This window comes from Rhinopithecus bieti, unplaced genomic scaffold, assembly GCF_001698545.2.
Source record: "Rhinopithecus bieti isolate Rb0 unplaced genomic scaffold, ASM169854v2 scaffold_5022, whole genome shotgun sequence".
Lineage (NCBI taxonomy): Eukaryota > Metazoa > Chordata > Mammalia > Primates > Cercopithecidae > Rhinopithecus > Rhinopithecus bieti.
In genome coordinates, this window is record NW_016804965.1 from 3,947,632 (window position 1) to 3,964,314 (window position 16,683).

Below are 16,683 nucleotides of genomic sequence, written 5' to 3' on the forward strand. Positions count from 1 at the left end.
CCCGCGGCCGCGCACGCCTCCCCGGCCGTCCCCGGCCGTCCCCACCCAGCCCCGCCGCGGGCCAAGGAAAACAGCCGCCTCCTCGGGGACGCCGGCCGGGGCGGAGGGGCGGCGCCCGAGTCACCCGGAGACGCCGTCGAGCCCACGCCGGCCCCAGCCAGGCTGGCTTTGTGCTTGAGTTTTTGGGGGGCGGAGGGGAACGAGGAGGGGGCTTGAAAAGTGTGATCCCATTTCAACCTCGTGGGGAGAGAACTTCCCCGAAGTGTCCCTGTCTGGGTGATGCAGAAAAGAACATGCACAGCCCTCTGCTCTGCCCAGGAAAGACATGAATTAAAATGCACTTGAATGGGGAACGTTTTTTCTTGAAGGCTGCATAACAGCCAGGTGTGTTTGATGTGTTTGACGCAACCGCTGGGCAGTTTTGAGATTTTTCTGTTTTAAACACCCCCTCGAATTTATAGGCGTTTTGTTTGTTTACGTTAAAAATTTTTTTTTGTTTTGTTTTGTTAGGGAGGAAACGCGAACTTGGTGTGGACATGTGGGCAAGACAGTGATAGGCGCCTGGAGAAAGTTCACGCCCTTTAACTTCTCCTTTTCCTAGGATCTCTCTGGGAGCTGACACTCGAGCCTTCACGACCCATTCGGATTTTTCCGGGACTCAGGAGTGGCACTGGGAAGAAGGGGACCGCTTTCTGCAATTGGCCTCGACACTGGCTTCCAAGAAGACCTGTCGCCTTTGTTTTTAAGTCTCCAGAAATGGAAGAAGAAGGCGAAGTCAGTTGAAGTCGCGAGAAATCAGCGAGGCATTTGAAGGCGCTTCCTGAAAACCTTCATTCCCTGGCACGTTGTCTTTTTCACCAGCCCTGCCCCTCCTCGGAGCTTGCTTGCGGAATCCTTCCCCTTCGGGTGTGTGGTGGCATTCCCCCCCACCTCCAATGTGGATTCCAAAGGATTTGTCCCTTCTTTGTCATTTGAAATGAAATGATGGCCACGCGTCGGACTGGTCTGCTTGAGGGAGATGGTGACAAGCTCAAGGCCTGCGAGGTAAGCGCGGAGCCAGCGTTCCTGGCCGGCAGGGCGGTGGCCTGTGTCTTGAGTGTCATACGAGTTGGGGGTCACTGGCCACTGGGCCTCACTAGGGGCTTCCCGGGGCTTTGAGCTGGTTGGTGGGAGCGACCCAGGTTAACCAGTAGCGAGGTGAAGCCTGGCCCACGTCTGTTTCCAGGGACTCCCGTGTTTCTTTTGCAAGAACACGTCCCGCATTTTGGAATGTCCTCATCTTGGTCACTCCTCAGAGCCAGGAATTCTCCCATCTCTGTGGCTGTAGATACTACAAGCCTGAGAATGGGCACCTGAGTATCCTTTTTCCTTCAGTCCTCTTCCAAGATACTTGGAATTGAGCTGGTTGGGGGTGGTTTGGAGCGTTTTGTGTGTCTGTGTCCAGGATTTGCCCTCCCGGGTGCAGAGAGAGCAGCTAAGTATGCTTGTTGCACCTGGAACTTAGTCTTTCTTTGGTTCTGACGGTGGGCGCCTGGCTGCTGTTGCTGCAGATCTCTGCTTTAGGTAGAAAAAGACGTTTTTTTCCGTGAACAATTCAAGCACAGCCTTGGAAAACGTTGTAATTCCAACTCCCGGAAAAAAATCTCGTGCCTTTACTGTTCTCTTATTTATACCCTCCCTTTCACAACTCTGGAGTTCTGTGAGCTGCTCTGGGGTATCAGGTGGGTTGCGTTGTTGGTTAGGGTAGCATCTAGCATCTTCCCAAGGGCCCAGAGATTTTACTCCAGACTTCCTAAAAATTTTTGAGTAGGCAGGACAGAAATCATAGAAAATACATTGATTTATGACACCCATATACCCTGTTGCCTCTCACCTTTTTTTTTTTTTCTCCTCGTGTTTGGAGATTGAAGTATTCGTAATTTACTTCCATTATGAATACACTATGTTTATTATTGGCGGTTTCTGTAGTTTGTTCATATAAATAGACTGAATATTGTTATCCTTTAAATTTTACTTTTGAGATGCCTATGTTTTCATTGAAGCGTTGGGGATTACTTTAGACAATAACATACCCAAGTGAACCCTCATTCACTGTCTCACGTTCTTTTGCACCGGATGTTAAATTTTAACTTCATAGTCCTTGAAACAAGGTCTGGCTGTAAGTGTGTGAGTTTTGGCATTTTAATAAAAATGAATCAGAAGTTAAATTTTGGCCCATAAAGCATGCAGAGAAACTTGCTTCATGCAGCTTACTTCATGTCGGATTAAAAGGTTAATGCAGAAAATGCTGTGAGGTACAGCATGCTATTACTGTACAATTTATTAGAACTATAGGTTTACATTTAGAATCAGTGTTTTACTTTTTGACATCTGTAAACACCTGCTTGCAGGCAAAAGCATGATTAAATAGAACACCACAATCCTCTGATCACGGTAAACCATAATAACTCCTTTTGGAAGGCCTACCTGCAACCTGGTGATTGCTTAATGTGTATTGCAGTTACATAATAATATGTATTGTGGTCCTGAAGCCTTATTTGTCATTGTCTTGTGAATACTTTAATTAGCATTGTATTTGCATTCTATTTGCAAGAACTAATGTTACTTGGTTATTATTATTTTTTGGTCATTTAAGAGATGTCCTGAAACCAAGAATTTAGACACATCTTGTCCTTGGCTAGCAAGCAGTATTTCCAGTTTGTTGCACACTTGGCTTTTATTAACAATGACAGTTATGTATTTTTTAACGGCTGTGAAATTTGTTTTCATTTGGACCTTACTGCTGGCGGCATGGCTATCTTGTTTCTAGTTTGGGAATGAAGAAAACACAGTATCCACCTGTATTTTGCTCATGTGAAATATATATACAGTATTTAGGTTTGGTATTAAACTACAGTATTATTTGACTTTCTAAAGAATAGGTATTTTGCCTAGATTCTATGTGGAAGTGGAAATAAAGGGATATATGCTGTCAGAAAACATTTTAAAACCTCAGGGTTGGGAGTGAAGAGAACTTGTGTGATTATTACCTGTATTTAGTTGTGTTGTGTTTTTATCTGTGATTGATGCTTCTGATACACATTAAATCTTGTGAATATTTTTTAGTAGTAGGGAGTTGCCAATAAAATACTTCGGGCTGATATTTAGGTTTTGAACACTGCCCTTAATTTTGTCCTCAATTTTATTAGAAGCACTACATTCCACAGTGGTACTATCATTCTTTAAAAAATGTTAAAAATTCATAGTGCGTTTGGGTACTACATTTATTATTGTGTTTTTAATTAACAAAGAGATGAGTATGTATGTCTTAATAGTAATGCTGTCAGTCTGCCAAGAAAACCTAACTTTGTAGGACAGAAGAAATCAATGTAATGAATTAATAGGAGTCTCTGTTTCATGCTTTAATTAGCCAACTCCACCTTCTCTGGATAAGGTCTTGCACTGTTGAAAAACAGCAAAATACTCGTTCATCTTAAGCATTACCATTTTATTGTGTTGACATATTGAATACATTTAGGCCTCCCCACCCCCAGGATATATTGGAAAATATATCAAATCAACAGCCCTCTTCAAATCAACAAATCAACAGCCCTCTTCAAATAAGAAATTAGGACAGTTCAGTAGAATATGTCTTGGCATTATACAGTAAGGATGGTCCAGATGGTACTCACATGAATTTATTTACTTTATACATCTCAAGGTGTATTTTTAAAACTTGAAATCACTCACTCTGAACCTCTTAAGTGATTTTTGGTGTGTGTGTGTGTAGTCTGTGAAGTCTTCTGACACCAATCCTTGAGTAACTTTGCTCACAAAATCACTTTATATAGATTCTTCTGTGATATTATCACCCCTTTTCATATCCATATAGCTTCATCTTTCAAGGTTTAACTTTTTTTTTTAAGCCAAAGAAGAGAAAACTTTCCCTCAGCTTTCTAAACCACATGATTTTTTTTTCCATTTCTAACATTTAACTTTTTATCTGTAGTCCATACTCTTGTCCAGTAATAGAATTTTGACACTTTGTTTATTATTAAACTTTTACTAATGCAAGTGAACTTATTTTGTTTTGCTTCTTGACCTAGGCTAAGATTATTCTATGATTGAAATGTATTATGGCTGATGAAATACACTTGTTGGTTGATTTTGAAATACTGTAAACAATACAATAAGACATTGTTCTGGGTACAAGTTTGTATGAATCCATGCGTTGACTCTTCCTTCTGGAATGCTGGACAGTTGCTTTTGCTTTCATCCCAGACTCCCTGGTTCCTTCTCAGTCACTCTTCTCTTCCCCTCCTTTCTGTCTCCCTATCTGCCTCTTTTGTAGGGTTTTTCTTCCTCCTCTTGCCTCATTGTTGGTTTCATCCAGAGCCAAGGCCATTCCATTCCTTTATTCTCTTTCTCACTCGCTGGGTTTTATTTTGCACTCTCCTGTGTGCTGGTGACTCCATAGCTACACCTGTATCTCAGGCTTTATGGTTGACCTCTAGACCTTTTCAGCCAGTTGCCTATTTACTGAATGAACACTTTTGGGGGATATTCCCCAGGCATTGCAAACTCATCAAATTTCACCGCTACCACTGACCCTTCCTCTTCCTGTGCACCTTCTTTCGCTGAGTAGCACTACCATCTATTTATTGGTCCAAGTCAAAAACTAGGTCAGCATCCTCACTCTTCCGTCTCGTCATTCCTCATATGCAAAGTCCTGTGGAGTCCACATTCCCAATACCCACTACCCCCACCTGAGTTCAGGTCAGCTGCATCTCACTGATGAACCACAGAAACAGACTCCCTATGGAGTATCCCAATAACTTAGCCTTGTCCCCTTCCACAGCTCTGCCCCTACCATAATCAGAATGATCCTCCTGATGGGCAGATCACCTGAGGTCAGGAATTCTCCGCCAGCCTGAGCAACATGGTGAAACCCCGTACCTACTAAAAATACAAAAATTAGCTGGGCGTGGTGGTGCACACCTGTAGTCCCAGCTGTTTGGAGACTGAGGTATGAGAATCCTTGAACCCAGGAAGCAGAGGTTGCAGTGAGCCAGAATCGCACCACTATACTCCAGCTGATCATTACATTACCTCCTATGAGACAATTTTCTGTCTTCTCATTTCCTTTGAAATAAAATTCAGACTTCTGGAAAGTCTGAAAGGACTTCGGTAATTTGGTCTGCCCTTCTGTCTCACCTGTTACTTCTTTTTGTTCTTCCTAGATTGAACTCTAGTCAGGTCCTTTCTTCCACCCTTCCCTGTGCTCTACCCTGCTCCTCCTCCCTCTGCTCCGTGGCTGAGTTTTACTGTCTTTTCTTCAATACTGCTTCCTCAGGGAAGCCTTCCCTGACCCGCAAGACTGTTTTAGCTGCCCCTGGTGTATTCTCTCAAAACATCCTCATTTTCAGGAATACCAGTTACAAGTTTATTTATCTATATCCCCCTTGGATTGCAGTCCCCATAAGAGCAGGGACCATGTTTGTTTCCACAGTGACTGACACACAGTAAGTGTCAGGTGATATTTTTTGAATGAAGAAATGAATATGCAGGAAAGGCTCTACATTTTATTCAGTGTTCATGTAGATTCCCAGACATTATACTCTCTTAATTATCTTCCTTCCTCATTGTCACCTCCTTCTGTCTCCTTGAAGTTTCCTCAACATCCTGGTCTGCTAAACCTTCCTACACCTCAAGCCTCAGTTAATCCTCTTTTCTTCTCCCAATACTGTTTCATGGTTTTAAATATCAAGTATATGCAGATAATTGACATACACACACTCACTTATATTTCTTTATGTGTACGTGTGTGTATCTCTATTGCTGACCTGCTGCTCTGTCTCTCAGATTCAGATTCCTATATCCAACTGACCCGACTGCCTAGAATCTCCATTTGGATAGTAAATAGGCGTATCTAAAACCACAATCCTGACTCTACCTCCATTCCCCTAGCTCACCTTCCCAAGTCTGCTCCTTCCAGTCTTCCTCATCTCAAGCAATAGCAATCCCATCCTTCCAGGCCAGGCATCTTGGAGCGATCTTTGATGTCTCTATCTTTTCTCATACATGACATGTGGATCCGGTTGACTGATTTCTCCACTTCAGTCCTTGCCAGCCTGAAGTCTGTTCTCCACACAGCAATCAGGACAGACAATTTATAAATCAAATTGTGTCATTCCTTTGCTCAGATTCCTCAAATGGCTTCTCATTTCTCTGAAGATTGAAGGCCAAAGTTCTTGCAATGACCTGCAAAGCCCTGTATAATTGGTCCTCCCCTTCCCTGAGCGTACCTCCTGTGCCTCTTCCCTCCTCACTCTGTGTTAGCCATTCTGGTCTCTTGCTTTTCTGCATGTACACAAACATGGGAGTCCCCAGAGCCTTCCCACTCGCTGAACTCTCCCTCTTAGAACACTCTTCACTCAGTCTCTGCACGGCTTGCTTCCTTGGCTCCTTCGGGCTTTTGCTTAGAGGTCACCTTCTGAGTGAAGCTTTGCCAACCACTCCCTTTATTGAATGCCCCTCCCCTGCTCCCTGTGCCATGCTCTGCCTTCCTTCTTTGCTTTGTCTCTGTATCACTTAGTCTCCACCTGTCATGATTATGCATTTGATTTTGCTTGTGTATTTGAGACAGGTAATATATCTAGAATGCAGGCGTTAAGAGTGCAGTTTGTCTGTTTCGTTCGTATTGTATTTCTTGTGCCTAGAAGAGTGCCTAGCACATAATAGGTTCTCAATAAATTTTTTTTGAGTGAATAATAAAGACTTAGAAAAACTCCAAAATGTTACTGAGTTTGCATTTGCACGTGTAGTATGTGAATTCTTATTTTATTTATTTTATTTCTTTTTGAGGCAGAGCCTTGCATTGTCACCCAGGCTGGAGTGCAATGGCGCAATCTCTGCTCACAACAACCGCTGCCTCCTAGGCTCAAGTGATTCTCCTGCCTCAGCCTCCTGAGTAGCTGGGATTACAGCTGTGTACCAGCACGCCTGGTTAATTTTTGTATGTTTAGTAGAGATGGGGTTTCGCCATGTTACCCAGGCTGGTCTCGAACTCCTGATCTCAAAGTGATCCGCCCACCTTAGCCTCCCAGAGTGCTGGAATTACAGGCATGAGCCACTGCGCCCAGCTGAATACTTAGTTTATACAAAATATGTACATTATGAAGTATGTTTTTCCTTAGACCTCGTGCCCACCTTGAATTCCATTTCATTTCCGTTAGAACTGCTGTCAAAATTTTTGGTGCCTTTTTTCTTTGCACCTTTTTTACCTTTGGGAAGCTGGGTAACCAAGTAACAGTAACCAAGACAATGTGTAGTACAAATTTATGAAACAATTTCCACTAAGAGATGAGATCATGATAATTAACAGACAAGTGAAAGGGCAATCAGTCTGGTCGATAAGAGAAACTATAAAAAGATAATCTGTCTGTATGGATGACGTTTTATTTCTTAAAACGAATGGCTAGTATGTGAAGGTTCCTTATTACATATTTTTATTTTTTCGTATCACAAATATTTCATAACCAGTTAAAAAAAGATCACAAACATTGACTGTGATGAAAGGTTAACAGTTTATTCTGAATGATGAGAATATCAGGATTATTTTATTTTTATGTTTTCTCTTTTTTATTACCGAAACGACAATAAGAGAACACTATGTATAGACTTTTAAAATAGGTAATATGTAATCAGTCTTGTGAAAATTTGGTTTGTAGCAAACTACACCGCTTAAAACAATACTTAAAAAGCATACACACTGCTCAAAACAATACTTAAAAACAATTTTTTTCTTTTGGTTTTTTTTTTTGAGACAGACTCTCGCTCTGTCGCCCAGGCTGGAGTGCAGTGGCGTGATCTCAGCTCACTGCAAGCTCCACTTTGCGGGCTCACGTCATTCTCCTCCCTCAGCCTCCCGAGTAGCTGGGACTACAGGTGCCTGCCACCACACCTGGCTAATTTTTTGTATTTTTAGTAGAGACGGGATTTCACCGTGTTAGGATGGTCTTGATCTCCTGACCTTGTGATCTGCCCACCTCAGCCTCCCAACGTGCTAGGATTACAGGCATGAGCCACCGCACCTGGCCAAAAAACAATTTTTAAAAAGCATATTTCTTCATTGGAGGCATAGGATCTTCATTCTAGGCTAATTATAGTACCGTATAACTCTATTATTTAATTGTAATTGTGTGTTTCTTCACATACCTGAATGTAAGTGTCAGAATACTGTTCCATGCCAAAAGTTTTATGCTGCAAGGTCGGGTTAAAGCTAAAACCTGTTAGAATTGAGAATGATGGCAGTAGCAGCAGCAGGGATCATTAAGTGGCATTTCGGCAGAAGCCTGGGTTTGAATGTATTGAGTGGGGCCTATCACTAGATAAGAGCCGTCAGCAAAGTGAGTACCCAGATCTAAATAATTTCTCCATAAATTGTTAGTGTTCCTTCCCATTCATTTCTTCCAGGTTAAGCATTTTATGAAGTTCATTGTGCCTTGATGTTCTTCATTTCTTTAGTTACTACCAGATCAAGTAATCTAGCACAAAAGTAATACTTAGTTTCTTTTGTTCTTTGCTTTGGGAAGGGTCCTGTCATCTTATTATAGTTAACAATATGCTGATTTAAGTATGGGCAATGCTAGTGTTGATAAGATGCACAGATGCTGTTATTCAATGCAGCTATTTTCTGTTACAGAACGACCATATGGTAGGCACTTGTTTTTCTGTCTGGTTGATGTGATTAGATTACTAAAATGAAAGGTTATTGGACTTAAAGATGTCCTACTATTTTATCTAATTTTAATTGACTGTAAGTGATTAAATGTGTTAAATATTATAAGCCTTCCAAAGGGAAGATATTTAAATGCAAAAAACTCAATTTTTGGATTGCTTTCACCGAAATAGTTTTATGGTTTAAGTTGCCATATTCTTATAAAACTGGGTACTGTGCAAATAGTTTATTTCACAATATAATCTGAATGATGGCATTTTGTGCTTCTCAAATAATCCAAAAGACAAATGGATATACTATACTATAGGTTTAAGAAACTTGATGCGGGCTGGGCATGGTGGCTCAAGCCTGTCATCCCAGCACTTTGGGAGGTTGAGGCAGGAGGATTGCTTGAGCCCAGGAGTTCGAGACCAGCCTGGACAAAATAGGGAGGCCCCCATCTCTTAAAGAAAAAAAAGAAAAGAAAAGAAAAAAAGAAACTTGATGTGATGGAAATGTTTTATAAGTCCTCTTACTTCTAGTTATCTATTTAATATGCAAGAATTTCCACTGTGCAGATTTGTGAATGAAAGAATAGATTGATAACCCAAATTTGGTATTTCTGACTATTCATCTGTTTTGGGGAAAGTAGACAGATCAGAAGAAACTGTTTATTATCCTAAAAAAAAAAAAATAAAGAAACAAGGAAGTTAAAGACTTTATTTACTTTTCCCTGGTGACTAGCTGCTGTTGAGTTTTCTATTTGATATTGGGCGTGTTTTTGATTCAGAATTGGTTACTTATTCCTTTCCCCCTGTTGCTTATCTCTGTTGTGAAGAGGGCTCTGGCATAGTCAGGAGTGGTGCTATGTATGCAGCACTGTTGATAATCCCACAACTTCTTTGCCCATCGTACAACCTAAGGAAGATACTCTCTTGAGTTCTATATTTTGTTCATTGCAATACTCATTAATATATTGAGAAGACTTATATTCTTAAGTATATGTCCTGATTTTCTCATTACTCACAATGTAGAGAGTGTCCTTAAATATCAGTAGATACAAAGCTGCATTTATGATTATATTTAGACATTCTTCTAGATGTGGCATAGCTAGTGTGATCTTGGGGATTCATCAGCACCTTTTTTTTTTTTTTTTTTTTTTTTACCTTGAGGTAATACGTCTGTAATAACCCAGTATTTTCCTAGTAAATACAGATTGTATATTTAAAATAATTTGTATAAGCCAGATCAGTGAGACCTACTTTCTTCTCTGGGTTCTGGATATTGGTTTCTGGAAACATTATGTGCTAGTGGATGTGAGGGAAAGGAAAGGCTCTGGATGCCCCATTCATATCAGATTGTTATTCTTATCCTTTTAGGAAATTGTTTTTGTTTACTTGTTTTTTCACTTAATCATATAGATGCCCTTCTCTGTCCATAGATTGTATAAACAGTCAGCCCTCTGTATCCATGGGGTTGCACATCCGTAGATTCAGCTAACTGTGGATCAAAAATATTTGGGAAAAAAATTGTGTCTGTGCTGAAAAGTACAGACTTTTGTTCTTGATATCATTCCCTAAACCACAGTATAACAACCATTTATGTGGTATTCACATTGTATTAGGTATTGTAAGTAATTTAGAGATGATTTACTGCAGGGGGCGTGTTAGGTTGTATGCAAATATTGCTTCATTTGATATTAGGAACTTGAGCATGCATAGATTTTGGTATCCGCAGGAGGTCTTGGAACCAGTCTCCCAAGAATATTGAAGGACCACTGCATAGATCATATCTATTTTGTGGCAACATAGGTCCACTCTCTGCCTGTCCGTACATGGCCTTCTCTACTGCATGCCCAAGTCTCCGTCTGCCTTTCTTTTGTAAGGTTATATGTCATTGGATTTAGGTAATTCTAAAGATCCTTAACTTGGCCAGGTGCAGTGATTCACGCCTGTAATCCCAGTACTTTGGGAAGCCGAGGCAGGCCGATCACTTGAGGTCAGGAATTTGAGACCACTTTGGCCAATATGGCATGAGAATCGCTTGAATCCAAGTGGCAGAGGTTGCAGTGAGCCCAGATGGAGCCACTGCACTCCAGCCTGGGTGACTGAGTGAAACTCTGTCTCAAAAAAAAAAAAAGTTCTTAATTACATCTGCAAAGACCCTTTTTCAAAATAAGGTCACGCCCACAGGTGCTAGGTGGACATATCCTTTCAGGGGGATTACTGTTCAAACCCCTACACTGGGGTTTCTTCTGTTTGGTCACATGCTCAGATGTCTCTCTTTGCCCCTTTCTTTCCAGATGCTGATGTTGTGTACAACTTAAAAGTGTTGTTAGTGATTTGCCTCTTCTCGTGTCTGTTTTGGGGTTCATAGGGATGCCTTGATACCTAGTTTTGTTGTAAATATTGCCCACGTGTTTTTGTTGTTGCTGTTGGCTTGCTGTCTGGCTGCACTATTGTTTTTTGAGGGGAGAAGGGAATTCAGGGAGATTTCCTTGTTGATTCTTAAATAAGGAAAAGATAGTTCCATGAATATTATCCTTCATGGGAAACTGGTGGAGTTTTCTAAAGGGTTTTACAGATGAAGATGTTCTGACATGGGGACTGAAGACAGGAAAAGTAGACTATGTTTAGGAATGATTTATAAAAGCTTGATTATAGTTGGGCCTTTAGTCTCTTGAGTTTTTTTTTTTGTTTGTTTTGTTTTTTTTTTTTTGGTATGAACTTTTGTTTACTGGTTCCCCGGGAACTTTTGAAAATCAGATGCCTGAGACCCTTCTTTTCTTTCTCCCAGAATTTTTCAGCATCTTAGAGGACGGAATAGTATCAGTTATTAGATATGCAGCGATTTTGCTAGAAGCCAAAGTGCTCCAACTACTTTCTTTCTCTCTCTCTCTTTCTTCTTTCTTTTCTTTTCTTTTCTTTTCTTTTCTTTCTTTCTTTCTTTCTTTCTTTCTTTCTTTCTTTCTTTCTTTCTTTCTTTCTTTCTTTCTTTCTTTCTTTCTTTCTTTCTTTCTTTCTTTCTTTCTTTCTTTCTTTTTCCCTTCCTCCTTCCTTCCTTTTTTTTTTTGAGGTGGAGTCTCACTCTGTCGCCCAGGCTGGAGTGCAGTGGTGCAGTCTCAGCTCATGGCAACCTCTGCCTCTCAGGTTTAAATGATTGACCTGCCTCGGCCTCCCAGGTAGCTGGGACTATAGGCACCTGCCACCATGCCCAGCCAGTTTTTGTTTTTTTAGTAGAGATGGGGTTTCGCCGCGTTGGCCATGTTGTTCTCGAACTCCTGACCTTGGATGATACACCTGCCTCAGTCTCCCAAAGTGCTGGGATTAAAGGCTGGAGTCACTGCACCAACTACTTTCTTAGTGAGACTGAGGAAGGAAGCAACTTGTGTTTTGCCTACAACTGGTGATAATGACCCTTTTGTTCCCAAGATAAGTTAATCAAAAATGATTCAAATTTGATCTAGTGCCAAACTTTCCTGTTATATTTAGAAGTGTTCTTCCACATTTATTAATAAATTCAGCAAACANTTCCTTTTTTTTTTTGAGGTGGAGTCTCACTCTGTCGCCCAGGCTGGAGTGCAGTGGTGCAGTCTCAGCTCATGGCAACCTCTGCCTCTCAGGTTTAAATGATTGACCTGCCTCGGCCTCCCAGGTAGCTGGGACTATAGGCACCTGCCACCATGCCCAGCCAGTTTTGTTTTTTTAGTAGAGATGGGGTTTCGCCGCGTTGGCCATGTTGTTCTCGAACTCCTGACCTTGGATGATACACCTGCCTCAGTCTCCCAAAGTGCTGGGATTAAAGGCTGGAGTCACTGCACCAACTACTTTCTTAGTGAGACTGAGGAAGGAAGCAACTTGTGTTTTGCCTACAACTGGTGATAATGACCCTTTTGTTCCCAAGATAAGTTAATCAAAATGATTCAAATTTGATCTAGTGCCAAACTTTCCTGTTATATTTAGAAGTGTTCTTCCACATTTATTAATAAATTCAGCAAACATTGAGCACCTTCTAAGTGCCAGACACTGAGGGTGCAGCAGCATAAAAATACAGACATAGTCTGGCTCCTACCTTCATGGATATACATGGGCAATGGGAAGTGCAGACAATTGAACAAGTACTTATAGTGGAGTTACAATGAATAGGATTTTAGGAGAAGAGTAAGGAGCTATGAAAACATATAGCAGGCCGACCTCACCTATTGTAGAGATGAGGGAAAATCTTCCTGGGAAGATTGTGTCTAAGCTAACTCAGGAAGGAGTTAACTAAGTAGAAGAATGTTGTGGCAGAGGGAACAACTTTAGTTTCTGAATATGCTACAGCTAGGTAGAATATCTGTTATTCTACTAGGGAGAATAACAGATATTAATACTAGGGAGAATATCTAGTGTCTCGCCAGATACTCTCTATTTAGAAATTCTACATGTAGTATATCTAGAATATCTATATCTGGAGATACTGGATATTTTCCCTAGCTGTAGCATATTCAGCTACAAGACCAGGAAGGAAAAAATACAGAGGTGAGCAACAGCCTTTATTGAGTCTTTTCAGTGTACCTCAAGTTAATTTTCATAGAAAGAGCAACTCTTGTTTTTACCCGTATTTCATCAGTTTCCATACCATCTACATTACATTATTACCATAACACAAATAAAACAGACATAAAGAGATTTGTGCAAAAATACAACTGACTTATGTTAAGCTTGAATGTCACTTTTTGGGAGCAGAATTGAGTGTCTAGATTATCTTCCCAGACATAAGGGTTGAGCTTGCAGTACTGTTGGATTCAGTTTGCAGGTATTTTGTTGAGGATTTTTGTGGCTGTGTGCGTCAGGGATGTTGGTCCATCGGGTTTCGTTGTTGTTTTTGTTGTGTCCTTGTCTGGATTTTTTTTTTTTTTTTTTTAGAGATAAGGTTTTGCTCTGTCACCCAGACTGCAGTGCAGTGACATGAACATGGCTTACTGTAGCCTCGACCTGCTGGCCTCAAGCAATCTTTCTTCCCAGTCTCCTGAGTAGCTGGGACTACATGCATGCACCATCACACCTGGCTAATTTTTAATTCTTTTTGGGAGAGATGAGGTCTGTTTTGCCCTAGCTGGTCTTGAACTCCTGAGCTCAAGCAATCCTGTTGTCTTAGCCTCCCAAAGTGTGGGGATTACTGGCATGAGACACTGTGCCTGGCCCCTCTTCCAGTTTTGGTATCAGGGTAATACTGGCCTCATAGAAGGAGTTAGGGAGAATTCCTTATTCCTTGATTTCTTACAACAGTTTCAGGAGGACTGGTAGTAGTTCTTTTTAGTTCTTTGTATGTTTGATATAATTTGGCTCTGAATCCATCTGGTCCTGAGCTTTCTTTGTTGGGAGATTTTTTAAAATTACTGATTGAGCCTTGCTACTTGTTATTGATGTGTTCAGGTTTTCTGTTTCTTCTTAGTTCAACCTTGAGTGGCTGTATATTTCTAGGAATTTATCCATTTCCTCTGGGTTTTCTAGTTTGTGAGCATAATTGCTATTTATAATAGTTTTTGATGATCGTTTGTATTTCTGTGGTATCAGTTGTAATGTCTCCTTTTTCATATCTGATTTTGTTTATTTGGATCTTCTTCCTTTTCTTTGTTACCAACCTCTATGGGAAACTGTGTGGAGATTTCTTAAAGAAGTGAAAATAGAACTACCATTTGACCTAAGAATCTACTCAAAGGAAAAGAAATCCATTTATCAAAAAGTTACCTGCTGTTGTATGTTTGTTGTAGCACTGTTCACAGTAGCAAAGATATGGAATCAACCTAAGTGTCCATCAGTGGAGGAATAGACAAAGACAATCTGGTATATTTGAGATGGAAGGTTATTCATGGAATACTATTTGGCCATAAAAAAGAATGAAATCATGTCTTTTGGAGCAATATGGATATAACTGGAGGACATTATCTTAAGTGAAACAAACTAAGCACACAAAGTTGAATATTGCATGTTCTCACTCATAAGTGGGTGCTAAACATGTGTACACATGGATGTAGAGAGTGGAAGGATAGACAGTGGAGACTTAGAAGGGTGACAGGGTGGGAGCGGGTGAATGACGAGAAATTAGTTAATGCGTACAGTGTGTGTTGTTTGGGTGATAAATATACTAAAAGCCGACCTGACCACTACACAATCTATCTATGCAAATAACAAAATTGCATATGATACCCCATAAATTTATACAAATAATTATAATAGAGTTGAGCTTGCCATGGGATCAGCCAGTATTGAAGAATTAGCCAGGAAATGAAGAATTTTGGTTGGTCTAGCAAGTCAGTTAGGCAGAGTTCAATTAAGCCAGCATCTATGGTAATTATAGTTTTGGGAGTTGATGAGGCCATTGAGGGAGGGAAGGGGGTCAAAGTCCAGAACCTGAGGGAACACCATCAGTTAAGGGATGAACAGAGGCAGACAAACCAGCCACCAAGATGAACTAGTTAGAAACAAGCTTTTCAGTAGCCTCAGTTTTCAGATTTTGAGGACTTTGAATTTGAGCTTTATATTTAGCCTTTGGCAAGCTTCCAGCAGCAGCGTTGTTTAACCTTGCTTCTCTCAAACTTCTTTTGCTATTGAGGACTTTTTTTACTTGACTGTGGTTTATATTCTGCATCCTATAAAACAAGTAGTAACATACTTTGGGAAACACTGCTGTATACAGGCAGAAAGGAGCAACAGAAGGAATTTACAGGGTAGTCATATGATTAGCTTTTGGTTTAAAAGATGCTTTTGTTAGTCTTGCACAGACAAGATTCCAGAGAGGAGTGACAGGATGTTTGGGAGACCAACTAGATGTCCTGTGATAATCCAGGAGAAAGTTGATGGGAGTCTGAATTTAGGCAGTGCCAGTGGAATGGAAAAAGGACAGTTTAGTATATGTTTTAGGAGAAGTGACAGGATTTGGTAGCTGGATATGAGAGGTAAGGAAGGAGTCTAAGATGACTCTGGTTTCTGTTTGGGTGACTAGGGGGATGAGTTGTATAGTCACTATGCAGATTAGGGAATAGAGGAGGTAGTGCAAGTTTGGAGGGAAGGTGGTGAATTCAGTTTTGGATATGTAGTATGTAGGTGTATGTGCTTAGCAAGTGTTTAGTCATGCAGATTTGGAGCTTGGGAGAAAGGGTGGCGTTGAAGAGGGCTTTAGAAGTAATTCATAGTTACAATCACGGGTTGAGATGACAATACCTATGGAAGTGTAAGAAATTAGAGGGAGGTCAAGTATAGAATTCTGATTTAGACAGAAAGGGGTGATAATCTTGAAACTATTAATCATTTATTAGATATCTGTTGGACACTGTTTTAAGCATGTTACAGATGTTATTTCAGGTTAAACCTCATGTATGTGTTACTGTCTCCATTTTACAAATGGATGATTTGAAGCTTAAAGGATAAGTCTTTAGCCTCCTTGGTCATACATCTGTCTTACTAAGATCTAGGCTTTTCTCACATTGCTACATTGCCTTTTGCAAAGAAGTAATAGTTAAAGAAGTTGTAAGAGAACAAAGAGAGTGGAACTGTGGTACCCAGGATGAGAGTCATTGAAGGAGTTGTTAGCTCTGTGTGGTGCTACTGAGAGGTTAAGAAAGGATGGAGTACCCTTTGGTACCCTTGGGATCAAGTCATTGTGAGCGTCATTGATGATGATGGCACAGCCTGATGTTGGAATTTGTTTGCTGTGGACTGGAGCCAGCATAGTTGATTGATTTATATATTACCTCCCCAAGTTGTGTTTTCATTGAATGACTAAACATGCCCAGAAAAGAAGGAAAAGCAATAACCTTTTAAAAATTAAATAATGTTAAATACTCAGTAAGAATTTTATGAAAACTTTCTTTCATGATCTAATAATTTAAATGTACTGGTGGGAACTGCATTTGGGAGGATGATGTCGTTCTGCCAGTTAGCTATTGCTGCTTAGACAGGAAAGGGAGGGGAAGATCTTATTTGTGGACCACATCACTGCAG

The 16,683-nt window shown here is 40.6% G+C and overlaps 1 protein-coding gene across 5 annotated transcripts in view; it reads left to right on the forward strand.

Moving 5' to 3' along the window:
- Positions 1–118: 118 nt before the first annotated feature.
- The window catches only part of ARHGAP21 (Rho GTPase activating protein 21), a 139,390-nt gene continuing 122,825 nt past the window's right edge, over positions 119–16,683 (forward strand). For 4 of the 5 annotated variants that reach the window (XR_001885316.1, XM_017870809.1, XM_017870808.1 and 1 more), the window contains exon 1: positions 516–1,044. Coding sequence is in view for 4 of the 5 variants with exons in the window: in XM_017870809.1 (XP_017726298.1) it covers positions 982–1,044 (63 nt within the window). In the remaining variant the exon portion in view is untranslated. Of the gene's footprint in view, positions 385–515; positions 1,045–16,683 lie in introns of those variants that run through there. The other variant, XM_017870807.1, reaches the window with a different exon arrangement.